This window comes from Sorex fumeus, unplaced genomic scaffold, assembly GCF_029834395.1.
Source record: "Sorex fumeus unplaced genomic scaffold, SorFum_2.1 ptg000021l, whole genome shotgun sequence".
NCBI lineage: Eukaryota > Metazoa > Chordata > Mammalia > Eulipotyphla > Soricidae > Sorex > Sorex fumeus.
Window position 1 is genome coordinate 284,415 of NW_026606078.1, and position 19,214 is coordinate 303,628.

General features: G+C 39.5%; 1 protein-coding gene across 4 annotated transcripts in view; it reads right to left on the reverse strand.

Annotated features, from left to right (window-relative positions):
- Positions 1-19,214, reverse strand: part of TTC13 (tetratricopeptide repeat domain 13) — a 77,741-nt gene that overhangs the window by 14,443 nt on the left and 44,084 nt on the right. For all 4 annotated transcript variants that reach the window (XM_056113627.1, XM_056113626.1, XM_056113629.1 and 1 more), the window contains 8 exons: positions 17,008-17,090; positions 13,429-13,570; positions 13,070-13,244; positions 10,783-10,939; positions 5,690-5,820; positions 4,683-4,815; positions 3,474-3,566; positions 80-163 (listed from right to left, as the gene is read on the reverse strand). In XM_056113627.1, the coding sequence (XP_055969602.1) occupies positions 80-163; positions 3,474-3,566; positions 4,683-4,815; positions 5,690-5,820; positions 10,783-10,939; positions 13,070-13,244; positions 13,429-13,570; positions 17,008-17,090 (998 nt within the window). The remainder of the gene's footprint in view (positions 1-79; positions 164-3,473; positions 3,567-4,682; positions 4,816-5,689; positions 5,821-10,782; positions 10,940-13,069; positions 13,245-13,428; positions 13,571-17,007; positions 17,091-19,214) is intronic.

The window sequence follows — 19,214 nt, forward strand, 5'->3', positions numbered from 1 at the left end:
AATTTAGTTCTCAAGCTTCATAAATATAATGTAAAATACATGAAAGTTACTACTGTGAAAAAGAAAATTAAAGATTTACCCATGATAAACTAGAATTCTATCTTTAATAAAATGAAGAATTTTCTCAAAATATTCCAGGTATCTCATGTTAATCACCTGACCCCTGTAAGGGAAAAAAAAGAATATTTTTACAAAAGGGTATGTTCCAAACAACATAAAATTTTATTTATTTTGGTTTTGGGGTCAGGAGGTGCTCAGGGCTTAATCCTGGTTCTGTTCTCAGGGATCACTCCTGGTGGAGCTAAGGGAACTATTTGGAGTGACAGGGATCAAACCTGTGTCAGCCATGCACAAAGCCAGCACCCTATCCACTGAACTATTGTTCTAGCCTCTAAACAATATCTGATTTTAATGTCCATGCAAAAGAATAATGAGAGCAATAAGGCTAATGAAGCTAAAAAATCTGAAAGAGTCATTTGTTTGCAACCAATGAATGGGAGAAGCAAAGAATACTCTTAGCAAGATTGCTTGTCATCTCTTACAGCTGTTTCTGAAAGAAAGGCAGTAAAACTGGGACAGGAAAGGCCCAGAGAGGAATAAATATCCTCCACTGGTACAGTTCAGTCTTTATGCTAACTTCCTTTTATGAACCCTTTTACTTTTTTGGCAATACACCTGCAACTCATTTAGTTCTCCTAATGTCATCATCTACTGATGTTCCTTTGAACATTAAACAGCTCAGTCTAGCTGTTTCCAGCTGCTTCACCTACCCTAAACATTCTTTTCTTCACATTTTGACTGCATCCTTACTTTTTTAGTCATTCATTTTTATTTAGGGGTTGATGCTCCCCACAAACTATTCCAAGCACCACTGACAAATTGATACCAGATGTTCAGGGGTGGTAAGGAGGTGCTATTGGGTCCAGCAATGTGTAGCCAACAGATTCTCTTTACATTTTTTAATTAATTAATTTTTAAGATTTATTATTGATCACTGTGAGATAGATCTTTAGAAAGCTGTTCATAAATTTGGTTTCAGTCATACAGTGTTTCAACTCCCATTTCTCTACCAGTGTACATTTCTCAGCACCAGTGTCCCCAGTTTCCCTCCCATCACTTCCCCCATCCCCAGCCTGCTTCTATGGCATCTTCTTGTTCTTCTCTCTCTTCTCTCTTCTCTCTCCTCTCTCTCTCTCTCTCTCTCTCCCCGCCTCCCACCGCTTCCCTCCCTCTCTTCTCGGCATTGTAGTTTGCAGTGCAGGTGCTGAAAGGTTATCTGGTATATCCCTTTACCTACTTTTCACACTCAATACTTGAGGGCATATCTACACAATAGAATACTATTCTGCTGTTAGGAAAAATGAAGTCATGAAATTTGTCTATAAATATATCCCTATTTTTAAAACTCCCCAAACTGCATGTACATCCAATCTGCTGATGTTCACATCTAATATACAGATATATAACAATCGGTACACATCCAACTTCTTCCTGTACAATGTTCCCTTCATAAATGGCATTATAGGAACTTCACATTCCAATCCCCTCAGCTCCAGCCTCCACACGAGTCTGCCTAAGTTTTTGTCTCACTACTACCTGACCTATTGGGGTAACCAGCTGTATGAACTGAAATATGATGATAGAGGAAATAGGATGGCTCCCCTAAAGTTCACATACTCTTGTTTCTGGTGCTTCTATCCTGCCTTATCAATACCTATCTCTTCCCTTCCAATTTCATTTCACAGAGCTTTTAGAATTTGGTACTTATATCCACTAAGGTTATTGTATGATTTTAAAAATAGGAATCACATCTGGTAATGCTCAGTATCCATGCAGTGTCAGGAATCAAAATCAGGGTCCTGCACATAGGACGCAAATGTTCTGACATTTGAGTTTCTTCATGGCCCCATGAATTATTCTACTTTTTTGGGGGGGTGAGGGGAATCACATCCAGCAATGCTCATGGGTCATTCATGGGCCTGCACTCAAGAATTACTGCTGGCAGTGCTCAGGGGAACATATGGGGTACTGGGGATAAAACCCAGGCTGGTATTTCCATGTGGACCTGTGACAGAACTTATGAATTGGTCTCCATGGTATTCTACTGGCCTGGTGGGCAGGCAGGAGAAAGTGGAGAAGGAACTCCTGCCCCCGTCAGGACAGAAGGACAGAAGGACAGGAGTCCCTAGAACTCTGGACACCTGGGGCTGCCTGTGTGCTCAGGAAAGTCTTAGGAGAGGCTGGTATGGAAGTCTATATCCTATTCTTCTCAGGAGAGAGTACGCCACTTGGGAGAGCTGCCCCCTTCTCTCTTCTGCTACTCCCACAAAGAGAACCCTTCCCTTGCCCAGGCCTTCTGGACCAACCAAAATGTGCTTTCTACTGTGAACCCCAACCTAGTGCCCTGGGATGAAGGTGAAGGTGGGGAGGGGGAAAGGGGGCTATGGATGCCCTGATGTAGGCACTGACTACTAGTGGGGGCTTTCGCATCATGCCTACCCCTCGGGAATCTGCCTGCTGATATTCCTTGCAGAGCAGATCCGGGTCTGCCACCCCAGTGCTCTGGGAAGATGGGAGCCCACTGACATCTGTCTTTTGTCCTTTTACCCTCTTTTTTCCCAAATGGCAGAAGTGAGACCTAAGGTCCCTCACCTGTGTTTGGTTCTTTCACTGCAAGGCAAGCAATCTATCCTCTGTACTATCTCTTCAGCCCAGCCCCTGTACAACTTTTTAACCACTTCCCTTTGCCTTCAGAGTCACTCTCTGTGCCTATTCTATCATCTGCTGTCAAAATGATCATCTGATTATGCTAATAGTTCACATTGCTACAATCTTACAATAGATTAGAAATCTCTGAACAGGTCTTCATCATCTTCGGGGAAAATAAAAAGCCTTCTCATACAGCTATTTACATTTTAGAAAAAGGATTACTTCTGGCCTGCCTAGTTTTAGTCTAGATTCCTAATGCTCCTAGTACTGTCTTAAACGTAAACTAATCACCAGTCAAAGGAAGTAGTAATACATCCTTGACCATACCCAACTTGCTTGTGGGTCCTGTCTTGTCACCTATTTGGGCACCCCTTTTCTGTTTGTGGCACCCTATATATAAAATCATTCTTAATGCACTAGATAACTTGTTTCTCTCCTTCCTTCCTCCCTCCCTTCTTCCCTTCCTTCCATCCTTCTTGGGTTACCAACAGTACACTGCCCAGAGAACCAAGTGGTACTGGGCAATCAAACCTCAGCCTCCTATTACAAAACATGAGCATGAGCTCTTTGGGCTCTCTCCCCAGCACTGTATCTTTCTGGCAGCTGAAGTGCAGAACCCTTACAGACACAGGATTATCTTTCTTATTCCCTTGGCACCAGGAAAGTAGCAATGGCTTTTTCTGAAGAGGGTCAAGGATGTGGCTGATGGTGTCTATATCTAGTAATTATCTATAAAAACAGAAAAAATACAGAGAAGATTATACCTGATTAAATTGATGTGGTTGTTAAAACCTCTGCTAAGACTTCGTGCTGGCATTTGATCTAACCATAGTACTGGCTGGTCTGGATCAGCAATCCTATAACAAAGAAGTTGGTAAAGTCAAAGAATTTATAAAACCTAGAAATGTTATAAAACCCCAAAGCATTAAAAACATACCATGCAAGTATCTGCAAAAATAAGAATTATTCAGTTGATTAAATCTAAAATTGAAACACCAACCCATAAAACCCCAATAGATGTTCTTATCAGACCAAATAAAGTCAATAATATTAGACTGAAGGGCAGTAATTTTCTTACAAAAATGATTATCAGTGGTTTCCCCCTCTGAACTATATGTAGTTAGACAGGGATGCTCTTTATTTACAAAGTGACTGATACACGGAAGTTCATTCAAAGGTACCAGAATAAATAACTTGTTCTCACACATGCAGTAGAGTTTTTGCCCTACATATGTGAATGTGTGAGGTCCTGGGTTCAATCCTCAGCACAACCAAAATTTGAAAAAAAATTTTTAGTGAAAAAAATGCTTGGAGTTAATTTCTATTTCATAAAGATTGAGTTTTAATTTTATTTTATATTTAATTTTTTATATTTCAAAGCAAAATGATGCTATACAGGAGAACTGCCTCAGAGGGCTAGAGTATCTGCTTTATAGGCAGGATCACTGGGTTTGATTCCTAGTGCTGCATGGCCCCCAGTATACCATGCCAGGAGTGGTTCCTTCCCAGCACTGCCTGGTATGGATCAAGAGTGAAAAGTTAATTAAATCATAAAACATTTTAAAAATAGGGGGAAGCTAGAGAGAGATAGTATAGATTACTTGCCTTGGACAAACCCCAGTTCAAAAATGGTTCCCCAAACTTTCCTGATGTAGTTCTGGAGGCCCCAGACTGCTGAGTTTGGCCTTAAAAGTTCCCAGGAGCACTGGGTGGCCCAGATAACTCCTGGCACCATAAGATCTAAGCAGTGTATTATCCTTGGTTCCTGGCATTAATCTACAGGCCCAGTTGGCTGAGGGTTACCAGGGTTATCCCTCCCCCTCAAAAAATGCCAGCTATTTCTGATAATCATTAGGAAGAAAAACATAACTTAAAAGGCCTATTATTAGTAAACAAAACAGGATTCCAAACCAATTAACTAAAGAGATTTGCATTATTTTACAAAAAACTTCTAGTTCATTTCCATATATTACCGTCTCCACTTTACTGCAATGTCAAACATGTCCCTCCACTGCATTAGTCGTGTTTTCCCATTCATTCGAACTTTCGAGTTGGTCCATGTACGTTGTACAGCTTGCATAACTTCCAATGCTGCCAAACCCATGGCTAAAAGAAATATTGAGAAAGCAGTTGTAAGTTTTCTTTAATATTAATTTTTACCTACTTTACAATCTTAGTGACAATCAAAAGTCATAAAATATCACAAGTATTGGCAACTGAATAAGAACAGAGACATAGCACAACCTTTATGGTTCTGTAGCACTGTAGCATTGTCCTCCCATTGTTCATCTATTTGCTTAAGTGGGCCCAGTAATGTCTGCATTGTGAGACTTATTGTTACTGTGTTTGGCATAGCGAATATGTCACGGGTAGCTTGCCAGGCTTTGCCGTGCGGGCGAGATACTCTCGGCAGCTTGCTGGGCTCTCTGAGAGGGGTGGGGGAATCGAACTCGGGTCGGCTGGGTCGGTTGCGTGCAAGGCAAATGCCCTGCTGCTGTGCTATTGCTTCAGCCCTATTAAAACTAAAATCAGAGGAAAGAAGAGATATTGCCAAAGTTGTCTCCTCTCAATTCTGTCTCTGACAGAATTACCTGAAGGCTCAAAATCTCCCTCACCCATCAATCTCCACATTAATGCCTGAAGACCTACACACCATATGTCCGCAACAGCAAAACCACAAGACTGAAACCAGTTTTATTTACTTATTTATTTATTTTGCTTTTTGGGTCACACCTGGTTCTGCACTCAGGAATCATCCCTGGCGGTGCCTTGGGGACCATATGGGATGTTGGGAATCGAACCCGGGTCAGCCGTGTGCAAGGCAAACACCCTACCCACTGTGCTATTGCTCCAGCCCCCAGTTTTTTTTCATATCCAGAGATTTTAAATAAACACAATAAATTACTTTAAAACAAACAAACAAAAGGAGCACACCATAGTTTTACAAGCTCTAAGTCATTTTTAGATTATTTTAGAATACCTCTGTGTATTCTCTTGTTTGGTAGGAAACCAGGAGTTTCATACTGCATTAGTGATCCTAAACGATCAGCTACACAAATCAGCTCTTGGACCTCAGGCTTATAACTCTCAAAATTCTGATGTAGCACATCTCTGAAAGAAACATGGCAAATATGATAAAAATTTTTACAAAGGATATGCAGTAAACTAATTTCACTTGAAAAGCAGTTTTCCCTAATGAAAAAAAATTCATTTAGATAACCTATGAACACAAAATCTTTATACCTAATTAAATACAAATTACTATATGAAACTGTTATGAGTGTGTGCACAATCATATCACATCCTTGTTCATAATGCTGACAGGCAGCACGCAACTCAGATGGCATGTGCGTAGTAAACCTTCTTAGCCATACAATCTAACCCAGCTCAAAGACAAAGACATATTTAAAGAAATTTGTTGTTTGGTAGCGTTTTGTCCTTATTTATGCCATAGTGAATGTAACAGAAACCCAGACAGGAGGTTAAGGAATGTAGCCTACTTCTCCTAGGTTACAAACTTGTATAACTTGTCTCTGTGCATATCTAGGTATACAATAATAGGTATAAAAGATAAAAAGTGACATGTATGTGGCCAGAGAAATAGTAGAATGGGTAGAATTCTTGCCTTGCCTGTAGCCAATCTGGGTTCAATTCCAGGTATTCATGTTTCCCTGAGCCCTGCCAGAAGTGACCCTGAGCGCTAAGCCAGGAGCATTCCCTGAGCACCATCAGGTGTGACCTCAAAACAATACAAGCACTACAACAAAATGACATGCATATTTTTTACGTGCAGGGTACTTTTAGGGCATTTAACATGAATGGAGTTTGCAGGATTGGAAGTTGCTCTTGTGAGCTGACAACTAGTGAGTGAATATGAAGAACCTAAGACATTCCTATACACTAACAGATGCTTTATAAACACTCTATACTTAGGCTATACTAAATTAAAAACATTTTACTTTCCTCAATAATAAATTAAATTTAGGGTACTATACAGTTTTTACTTAAAAAATTTTTTTAACAAGACACAGGGCCAGAGAGGTAGGGTGCTTGTCCTGCATGCAGCTGACTTAGTTTGTATCCCCAAGCATCAAAAGGGATCACCCCTGAGCACAGAACCAGGAATGGTTCTGAGTACCACCAGGTATGGCTCACAACCCCCTAAAAATATTTAAACTAAGACATAAACATACATATTAGCCTAGTCATAATTAGCAGTATCCCCCCTTTCAACTCCACGCTCATTCGCTGGAGGGTTTACAAGGGACAAAAAGTTACAAGGAGATATCATCACCTATGATAATAAGGCTTTATTCATATTGAATTCATACATACTGAAGTAATCTGCTCACAGCTCTTCCTAGAAGGTATTGCTGTCTCAGAAATATATCTATGAACAGGTGAACCCATGGGTAGAGATGAGAGAAGTGGCTTTAAAACCATGGGTATGAATTACTTGAAATTATGATTTGAAAAATACAAGGCTTTAAAGATGAAAAAAATCATATATTTGACAAGTATAAAATATATCTATATTGTTTTCTGGGCTTTTTTTCCCCTGTTTTTTGCTTTTTGAGTCACACCCAGCGATTCTCAGGGGTTACTGCTGGCTCTGCACTTAGGAATTAATCTTGGCGGTGCTCAGGAGACCATATGGGATGCTGGGAATTGAACCCAGGTCAGCCATGTGCAAGGAAAATGCCCTACCTGCTGTACTACTGCTGCAGCCCTTATTTTATTTTTCATCACAGATTTGTTTGCAAGCAGTTAGAACATCACAAACAGTACCCCCTACTAAAGTAAATCTTTAGTATTGAGGTCCATATTTTCAAACTTTTTAAGGAGCCTGCTGAAGTTTGCAAGAGCTTCTGTTAAACCCTTAATGTGGGTACTCCTTGGGGTTCTTTTCCTTCTCCAGTGGTTAAATTTTCTTTTGCCACTTCTTTAGCTATGCATTTCTGTTCTGTTTCAAATTCACTAATCAGTTCTTCAGAAACTGCTTGTAGGAATTCTTCAATACCATCTTCTTTATCCACACCTAAGTTAAAGTACTTTGCATCTCAGTCATAGCCTTAATTATTTTTTGCAATCTCAGCCTTGGTGAATCATTTGAAATCATGGGTTAGCCTCTTGTCTTTTTCCAGATGCCACTCATAAATTCCATGGTAACATAAGGGGCCTGATAGAGCTACAGAGCTTGTAGTTCCTTCAGAATTGTACTTTTGTCTTCCTCAGTTATAACCAAAGTCTCAGCAAAGATCCTCTTATGATAGGTGGGGTTTTTTTTTTTTTAATTTTTGGTTTTGAGGTTATACCTTGTGGTGCTCAGGGGCTACTTCCCTTGCTAAAGGTTCAGGCGTCACTCCCAGCAATGCTCAAGGGAATCACAAGGTGCTATAAATCAAACCTGGGCATCTAGCATGCAAAGGATGTGCTCTAAACTTTGAGCTATCTCCCCAGCCCTTGGGTAATATATCTTAAAGCCAGGATACTGCCTTGATTCATAGGATGGATCAAAGAAGTGGTTTCTGGAAGGAGTAACTTTCATATTAGGACAAACAATGGTAATAAAGAAAGATGTCTGGGAACTATATCAATTATAGGCAAAAATCTTAAAAAAATTATTTTTACAATAATACTTCTCAATTTGACTACCACAGCAATTCAGAAGGGCATCTTGGTCATTCCCAACTCCTTAATGCCCCCTGGTATTAAGTGTTTACTCATATGATTTAAGTAAGAGTTTTCCTGTGCCAAATCACAATGAAAGTTTTGATTTGGGGGCGACAGAGATAGTTTAAAAGGCAAAGCATGTTGGATGCCCAGGTGAATTACCAGCATCACAGACTACTAAGCACCACAAAGAGTCACTCCTGGGCACAGAGAGAGGCATAGTCTTCAAGCACTGCCAGGTGTGGCCCAAAGCCACTTAATAAGGTTTTAATTTGTCCTGTAATACTGTATCAAGCAAGACTGTTAATCCTTTCCTTAAAAATAATGAAATGTATGGGGACTGGATAGAGTATAGCCCGTAGGCTGCCTTGCATATGGTCAACCCAGGTTCAGTCCCTGACATTCCACAGGGTCCCTCAAGCCCCACCAGGAGTGATTCCTGAGTACAGAACCTAGAGTGAGCCCTGAGCACTGCCAAGGGTGGTTCAAAAATAAGCAAACAATATTGAAATCTGTCATTGCCATGAATGGATAAAAGCACCCCTCAACTTGCTATTCTGCCCATTATTTTCTATTTTTTCATTTAGTGTTTTTAATTTATCCATTTTATAACCCCCCCCCCCCCCCCAATAAGATGTTATTTTATATATACTGTAGGATAACATTGCCAAAGGGAGCTTAGGTTTATCGGGTTACACCCATCACAGTGCTCTAGTCACTCCCATTCCTCTGTTTATCTGTAAACTCTTCTCTGTGCTCTCCTCCCCAGCCAGTTAATCACCTTTTCTCCCCAATCAGATTCTGTTAGCTTGTGAGATCAGATCCTTCTAAGGACTTGTATTGTATTGTATTGAACTTGTATTATAAATTATGTCTTTTGCATAGTTTACCTTAAAGCAATGTCCTTTCTGTATGGACACAGGAAGACAGTTAATATTATGCTTTGCAACGTGGGAGTTGATTGACTCCAAATAATATTTACTCACGGGCATCTGCTTTTTTGACTCAGTTGCCCTTAGTTCCTAGCACCCCAAAAGCAGGGTCCCAACAAGGGACTGAATGGACCCAGGACAAGCTGTGAGCTACCCTGGCATCAAAATGGGCCACGATACTCAACTATAAGTTGAGGGCATGATCCTGGACAAATGCTGTCATGATCCAAAAGTAAGTAACAACGAGACTAGGACCCTGCTGGGGCTAGGAAGACAAACCTGGCCTGAGGACTGCGGAATATATAGTGAGATGTCCTCAGGAAGAACCAAACTGTAAGTTTATCTCTTGCTGTGCTCATACAGAATGACATTACTAGAAATATTGGAAGTAGATTTATTACCAACTATAAAAGTAGATTACTATCTGAGGAAAGAACACAACCTTGTTGGGATCCCACCCTTGAGCAGATCTCCTAGTAATCTGGAATAATCTCTTTAGATGAGATTTTATCCTTGAGTTAATTTTATCCTTGAGTGATTTTACCTCTCTTTGCTGATTTGTTAATGTTCAACCCACCTTTGTGTCACCACCCTACATGATTGCTATATAAACTAAGACTGTAAGCTCGAGGGGGCTTGGGCTTGAGAGAGCAGAGACTGAGGCTCAGGCTGAAGTGCGGGCTTGGGCTCAGGACTTCGGGCTCCAGAGGGCAGAGTCAGAGGTGAGAGTGAAGATTGGAATAAACTACAATTGATATCGACCAGCCTGGCCCTCATTCCTTCCTTCGCCTACCTCGCCCCTCCCCAGGGTAGGGGAAGCGACGTGAGACTACTGAATGCTGGCAGTGGGAGAGCACCGCCAGACTTTTGAAAACACAAAATATACTTATTTATACTTAATTTTTTTTCTCATTATTTGTTCTTGTATCTGAAAATCTTGCTGTTGGATCAACTGCCTTCTTCCTCAATCAAAGGGTTCAGAAATTCCTTTAGTGAATGTCAGTTTTGATTATCTGATTTTATATTTATTTTTATTTTTAAAAGATAGTTTTAGTGGGTGTAGAATTCTAGATTGACTGTGATTTCAGCACTTTGAAAAATATTCCATTATCTTCTAACTGCTCCAAGTGATGTTGAGAGGTTTATAGTCATTCCAATTATTTTAACTTTTTTTTATTGACCAAGCGTCTGTGATTTACGATACTATTAGCAATGGTTTTCCATGCACGTAATTCCAACACAACATCTATCACTGTTACCAGTGTATTCACTTCCCTTCCCCCCAGGACCCAATACTCCTCTCTTTCAATCACCCCCATCCACACCATATAGTCATTCCAATTATTGACCCTAGCAAGGAGGTATAACTTTTCTTCTTGTTTTAAATGATTTTACTCTAAATTATGATGTACTTAGAGCTAAGTCAGGAAACAAAGAGGGGAAAAAAGGCATCATTTAAAGTACTTACTTTATGTGGGGTTGCAAACCTGGCTGCTCTTCATAGTCTTCTATGAGGAAAGGAAGATTTTTGGCCCAATGGTCTTTAAAGCTTCCAGGAAGATCCACATCAATATTATATTCAGTAAGAGGGGTATCAAGATGGGCATGAAGATAACGAGAATACTCTGCAGAGAGAAAATGAGATCTGATACACCTAAACAATTCTAAATAAACATGTTTTCATAGCTAACTGCTATACAAATGCTTCATAACTATTACTTTTCAGAATTCTAAATGAGACTCCAAATTTAAATAATTAGGGCTGGAGTGATAGCACAGCGGTAGGGCGTTCGCCTTACAAGCGGCCAACATGGCCGACCCGAGTTCGATTCCTTCGCCCCTCTCGGAGAGCCCGGCAAGCTACCGAGAGTATTCGATATGCCAGACACAGTAACAACAAAGTCTCCAATGGAGACGTTACTGGGCCCGCTCGAGCAAATCGACGATCAACGGGATGGCCTTTACTTTTACTTTACTTAACAAATTTTAAGGGTTAATTATGTCAGTTTGGGTCCATTTTAGCTAAATTTTAACCATCTTTTCATGACCAACTTCAAAAATCTAACTTGACATGATTTTATTTATTTATTTATCTATCTACCTTGGAGGACATACTGAGTGGTGTCCAAGATTTTGGTGCTAAAGAGAAACACCTGGCAGTACTCAGGGTTACTGTGGTACATGTGGTGCCAGAGTTTGAACCAATCAGTGATATGCAAGGAAATCACCTAAACTTTTATACTATCTCTCCAGAGTGCAATTCAAGTGTCTGAGAAGTTCAGTTGTCAAAGTAGAATGCATTTTTAAAATTAATTTCACCTGTTATTATATAACTATATATATTATATAGTTTTTATATAATAGCTTGCAACTTTTCAGTTGGATAGGACTAGGGCATAATTACAACAAAGAAATAGAAAAAGGGAAATAAAGATTTGGGCTTTTTATAAAATTTTGTTATTGTTGTTGGGTTTTTTTTGTTTTGTTTTGGGGCCCCAAAACAAATCCACTATACTATCTCTTTGGTCCCTAAAAATATTTCTGTAAGGCAGAAAAATGGTGACTAGGATTAGAAACATTTTAAAAAATACTCATATATTTGCTTCCTATTTTAATACCAATTTAATTTCTTAAAAAAAATGTGATTCCCTAAGCACAGGGATGTGTCACCCAAAATCTGAAAAAAAAAAAAAAAGTAAAAGAAAATGCAGAGGGTTACATAGGGGAAGAAAATGAGTGTTTGAGTGTTAACCCTCCTGTGAGAGAATAAAAGATAAAAGACAACAATTTTAGGGTGCAGAAAGGTAGTCTAAAATCAAGCATTCATGCCTTACATGCACAAATAATGGAGAAAGATCTGTAGGACTGGGGGTCCTTGGCACCACTAGTCCAAACAGCACAGCACCGTAAGTCTAACATTAATCCACCTGACTGGATTGACTGAGTATCACCAATTTGCCCTGAAAGCTTTATTTGCACTTCTTGGAAGGTTGGAAAAAAAAAGCAAGCAAACAAAAAAAAATGTATATAAACTTTACATTAAACAATAACCTCATGGAAGGTTACTATTTTCCTGTATCTATGGTTGAGATCCAATGACATAAAATATTTAGATGATTGTTACTGTCACTGTCACTGTCCTCCCGTTGTTCATCGATTTGCAGCGGGCCCAGTAACGTCTCCATTGTGAGACTTTTTGTTACTGTATTTGGCATATTGAATAATCTCGGTAGCTTGCCAGGCTCTCTGAGAGGGGTGGAGGAATTGAACCTGGCTTGGCTAGGCTGGCTGCGTGCAAGGCAAACGCCCTACTGCTGTGCTATATTTAGTTCAAAACTTTTTTATTTTGGGGGTTGGAGAGATAGCACAGCAGGTAGGGCATTTGCCTTGCACGTGGCCACCCTGGGTTCGATTCCCAGCATCCCATATGGTCCCCTGAGCACCACCAGGGGTAATTCCTGAGTGCAGAGCCAGGAGTAACCCCTGTGCATCGCCAGGTGTGACCCAAAAAGCAAAAAAATAAAAATAAAATAAAATAAAATTTATTTTTAAGTGAAAAATGTTTGTTTAACATTATAAGGAAAAACATGAGAGCACATAGTAAAAGCTCTAGATTGGTCTTTAGAAGATGTTGACTCCATGTACTTACGATAGGCTATGGACAAGTTACACAGCTCTCTAGCTTTGGACAAGTTACCCAGTTTCTTTATGGCTTTGAGATTACAATTCAATGATTCTGTAATTAACTAACTTACCTCGGAGATACTTCACTTTAAGATATTCTGGACTAGCCTTTTGGCCTGGCAGTGGATCATTTAGCATAACTTTAGTCTGTGCTTTTATCCCTTCGTAAAACTGTCCCATTGCAACGTGGCTGAGCCCTTTCATATACTGGCACACCTCATTATATGGTTCGAGCTGCAGGCACCGCTGAGGTACAGACATGAAGGAGAAAATGTTGTATTAGTATCAGTACAGTTTAGGAAACTTGAAAATGCTTTATTCATTCTTCATCCTGGAAGGAGAAGGCTTATAGTAGATCAAAAACATGGTCTGGAAATTAATTGTGTTAGGCTACCTCTTATTATAATGTTTCTCCTTTCTGTATGCTCACCTTGAAGTTCTTAAGAGCTTCCTGTAAGCTTCCATGGTGATAAAGCATCATACCCCGTAGCTGGAGAGTCTGCACATGATTTTGGTTGAGCAATAGTGCCTTTTGAAAGCTCTCAGTAGCTGCTTCAAAATTTCCCAGTTCTCTAGGTATTTCATAATAGTTACAAACAAAGTATAGACATTTTAGTAACTATAAAGAATAAGTTATCCTAAAAATTAACATCCAACAAATAAGGTACCTTGATGCTCTCTTTTTTCTTGGTGATTTCTTTTTTTTTACTACTTTATTTTTATTTGTTTATTTGGGTTTTGGGTCACACCTGCCAGTACTTAGGGTTTACCTCTCACTCTGAGCTCTTGGGATCATTCCTGGAGGACTCTGATCAAACCCAGGTCAGTTGGATGAAAGGCAAGTACTTTACCTGTTTCTCTGGTCCTTTATTTCACCACTTTAAAGCTACATAGCCTTTGACATATCACTACCTACTTTTTTCAAAATTTTACCAACTTAAGTGATAACTACAGAATTCTTTAAATTCTTTGGAGAAAACCAATTTACTGAGTTCCCAAAGCAAATGATATTCTTTCCACAAGTCATAAACTCCAACTCTTTTGATATATATTTTTTTAATTTTTTGCTTTCAGGGTCACACCCGGCAATGCACAGGGGTCACTCCTGGCTCTGCACTCTGGAATTACTCCTGGCGGTGCTCAGCGGACCATATGGGATGTTGGGAATCGAACCCGGGTCAGCCATGTGCAAGGCAAATGCTCTACCCGCTATGCTATCACTCCAACCTCCCCTTTTGGTATTTTGATAGAATCATATTATTTTTCCTTTGGAGAAAAGCATGCAGGATATCATCATATGGAGTTTTCTCATTCTTAATAAATTCATAGTCTTAAAACTGTATCAGGGGCTGGAGTGATAGTACAGCGGGTAGGGCATTTGCCTTTCATGCGGTTGACCCGGATTTGTTTGACTGCAAAGTAAGGAGTAACCCCTGTGCATTGCTGGGTGTGACTCAAAAAGCAAAAAAAAAAAAACCTTCAAAAAACTGTATCATGAGTGAAATAATTATTACTGATTAGTCTTTTATGCACTAACTTTGGCAAGTAATAGAAGTACTGAACTGCAATGTGACTCAGTGAGAGAAAGTATGCCCCACATGAATGTGAGGAACTGGGCTTGATCTCAGCACACAAAAAGAAAAATATCTTGTAAATATTCACTGTCGGAGCCAGAGAGATAGTACAGTGGATGATGTGCTTGCCTTGCACATGGTCAGCCCAGGTTTGATCCCTGTTATCAGGAGTGATCTCTGAGTGTAGAGCCAGGAGTAAGCCCTCAGGTGTGGCCAAACACCAAAATTATAATAATAAATATCCATTGTTGATTTTCTATAAATAATATGTAAAAATATATAACCACCTGCTTACATTCAAACAGCATTTTACTATTCACTAAGTGCTTTCAAATCTGTTTTCAATATACATTTCTAATGATTATATGGGCTGGAGCGATAGCAGAGAGGGTAGGATGTTTGCCTTGCACACAGCCAACATAGCCGACCTGAGTTCGATTCCTCCGCCCCTCTCGAAGAGCTGGCAAGCTACTGAGAGTATCTCGCGCACATGGTAAAGCCTGGCAAGCTCCCCATGACATATTAGATATGCCAAACACAGTAACAAGTCTCACAATGTTACTGGGCCTGCTCAAGCAAAATTGATGAACAATGGGAGGACAGTGACAGTGACAGTGAATGATTATATAGAACAGGAAGAATATCATTCCTAAAACTTCAAAATGACTCTGAACCTGCTTTCTTTAAATTAGTATGACAGCTTCTCCAATAGATAAATAAATTCTTGGATTTACTAATCCTTTTCAGAATTATGAAGGGTATTTGTTTTACTGTTTTTCTTTCTAACTCTAGAATACTTTTAAAGAGAGAACAAAAGCATCTAACTATAGAAGAAACAGTCTGGAACTAGAATAAAATCACCTCATGATCTATGAATCATGAGCCCTTTCAGTAATGCCAAGCCATCTCCTTTTCAGGTAAGAGTTAAAAACATTTATTTTAAAACCAAGTCAAAATGGCTTTAATAGATCAAAGCAATGCATAGAATAAATACATCAGGTTCTGGAGCTGGAGCGATAGCACAGTGGGTAGGGCATTTGCCTTGCACACGGTTGACCCGGGTTCAATTTCCAGCATCCCATATGGTCCCCTGATGCACCGCCAGGAGTAATTCCTGAGTGCATGAGCCAGGAGTAACCCCTGTGCATCGCCAGGTGTGACCCAAAATGCAAGAAAATAAAAATAAAAACGGAAATAAATCAGGTTCTATGTACAATTTTCCATTCCTGACATAGTATTTTTTCCATACCTTCAAAAAATCTTCAAACTGATCATAGTGATGTAGAAATTAACTTTAGCTATTGCCTAAAAAAGGAGCAGCATTTTTTTTATAGATCAACAGCATATTCAGTACAAAAGCCTGTGAAAGACTAACATCTTCTAGATCAATATAATCTATATTATATTGATCAATATAATTCTATTGATCAATATAATTCTATATACAAATTGAAATGTATGACCTCAAAATGTATCCTCGTTCTAGACTCGAGAAATCTCATCAAGTATGTAAATATCTGTGCAATTTACAACAGTTATCTCTTTTGGATAAGAAATGCAGAGCCAAGGAGAACTAAAAAGGAGTGTAGTGAATCTTGCATGTGTGAGACCCCGTTTGCTCCCCAGCTGCTCTGTTGCCAATCAGCAGCAGGTATATTCTTAGAGGCCCACAAGCGCTGCAAGGTGTTGTCCTGGTGGGCCTCAGTACCACTAGGACTGAGCAACACTGTATCACTGGGTCCTAGCTCCCAACCCTCAGGTTCACAGTGTCAGGCTATGTATCACTAGGAACGGCCTGAAGCCTCTCAGTATTGTTAGAACCCTGTCACTGTCACTGTCCTCCCGTTATTCATCGATTTGCTCGAGCGGGCCCAGTAACGTCTCCATTGTTAGAACCCTATTAGGAAAAAACACAAAACAAAACCATGGGGCCTTAGAGAAATGTTCAGAGGCTTAGAAGGCTGCCATGCAAATGTAAGGTCACATGTTCAAATCCTGGTGCCACCACCTGTGCCAAACACAATCATAGCAACTATGCCTGTGATCCTATGGGATTTTCAGCCACACTGTCACCAGGTGTAGCACAACACTATAACAAAGGTGTGGAACCAATAGCAAGCTACAACTCCAACATACTCAAGCACCATGCCAGAGAGGACAAACCCAGCAAGCACATGGGTAACTGTGTGAAGCTCGTCATATGATGAGAAGCGGGGCAGAGAAAATAGAAAGAAATGTAATTTTTTTTTTACTTTTATTTTTTTTATACTGAGGATTAAACTCAGGACCTCATCCATAAAAAGGCGTATGTTATACCACTAAGGTACTTCCCATACTGGGAAGTACCTTAGTGGTATAACATATTATTTGAGGTTATCTTATCTTTTCATGCTATACCTTGCCCTCCTGCCCATCTTTTTCATTACTTTACATACCTATAGGCCTGCCCCAGACTTTTATATGCATCAATAAAATCAACTTTCTGCTTCAATGCTTCTTTGAAGGATTCAATAGCTTCCTGCAAAAAATATAGAGAAAATTATTTCATTTGCATAACTCCTAAAAATCGAATCTCACTTAAATCACTAACAAACTTAAATATAGATTGCAAATGGTCTAGCGATCTTTATGTTTTGAAATAAGACTTAAAACATGAGACATAGAAAGTACAATAAACTATGACGCAGGAGGATTTAATTTCAATAGTATACAAATGCATCACTACATACAATAACACAGTCTTAAGTTTCTCCCTTCCAAAGTTGGAAAACAGTTCCTGACTGTTTCATTAGGACTTTTGAGTACTAAAGATATCAACTTCACATTAACAACATCCCCTTAATTAACAAAGTTCCTGTGGCAATAAGAGTAAGCAGTGTGAATTAATTTTAAATGATCATAACTAGCAGCATTAAAACTGATTCAATAAAAGATAAAAAAAACAACTTAATATAAGTCATTTATAAAAATAGGTAAAGGTAAAGGCCCTCTCGTTGATCGTCGATTTGCTCGAGCGGGCCCAGTAACGTCTCCATTGGAGACTTTGTTGTTACTGTGTCTGGCATATCCAATACTCTCGGTAGCTTGCCGGGCTCTCCGAGAGGGGTGGAGGAATCAAACTCGGGTCGGCCATGTTGGCCGCTTGTAAGGCGAACGCCCTACCCACTGTGCTATCGCTCCAGCCCTTATGGGAAAAAGTCAGGAAAGCTCCTAGCTTTCCCATGATCTATAAGAAAAAAGAAATATTGAAACAAAGCAAAAATCCTGAAGTTTGAAGGGGCCCAGGGCATAGTTCTGCCAGCATAGCCCCAGGAGTGGGCTACTGGAGCAAGAATGCTTAATGTGCACTATGCTTTATGGAAGGGATCTTAGGGATATATAGTGCACTGGGAACTCTCTCTGCAAAAATATAATAATTGTACCATTCTATTTCAGTATCAACATGCTAGGCTTAAACTAGTATTGAATGTATTTCTCATCATGACTACTTATTGTAATAAAAAAAAATGAAGACATTTCACACATTTTACAAGAAAAAGACATATCTAAGATATGGCTAAAGTATTGCGTTCTCTAATACCTTTCAGGAGAAAAAGTATTTTAAAAATTCTATGATAGATCATTTTATGCCTGATTTCACCATTCATATCAGAAAGCTACTAAAGAGGTCATGTGCCTTGCACATGGTAGGCACTCAATAAACATCCAGTGATTTGGTAGGTACAAAAGAACTATAATCCTAATTATTTTTTTTTTAAAAAAAATCACAGCTGCTTCTTGATGTTCTGGGTGGGAAAAGGCAGCAGGACAAAATGCTGGCTTTCAAAACTTCAGCATCAAGATGGGACAATCTACACATTAAGGAATCTGGTGGAATATCTAAAGAATCTGGCTGAATATCTGCCTTTTCACAAAAAGGGTTAAGAATTTTAGCATTTAAAAAAATTTTAGCATTTAAAAAATATGAAAGATCACTCTAATTTAGGCTTATCGAGTTAAGCTCTAACTAACTACTGTGGTATAGTCTTAATCTTTTAGAATTTTTACAACTATATTTCTATATTTTACATTCAACAAACATGTATGGAGTGCCTACTATGTGTCAGAGGCTGTGTGGAGAGTATAGGGGACACAAAGATGGGCAAGTCATTATCTCAGTCCTCCAACGACACAGAGTCTAGTTAGAAGGCTGATTATTTAACCAGGTTATTAGAATACAAACTAAGCGCTATAGCAGAGGTAGCTGGGAATAAAGTCTTTGGGAATAAAGAGAAGGAAATAACTAAGAACTAAATTCTCTGAGCCTGCGAATACCAGGACAGGTTTCACAGAGGAAGTGACAACTGAGCTACGGGTCTTAAAAAATGAGAAGGAATTTGGTAAAGAATGAGGGCATCTTGAGAGACAGGAAATAGTTAATGCGTTAATGGCACAGAATGCTCAGAAACAGTGGGATGAGGAGCCACAGGAGTAGAGAGGGAAAAGATGGGGGGCCTAGCTCATGTGATAAGCATGGGAGTCAGGTGAGTCAGAGAAGGAAAGGCCTCTGCCATGGTCTGCAGTCTGCGCTTCCTCAGCCTGATTTTTATACCTTGTAAACAGTACAACCAAAAAAACCACTGTTCATTACCGCTAGCAACAA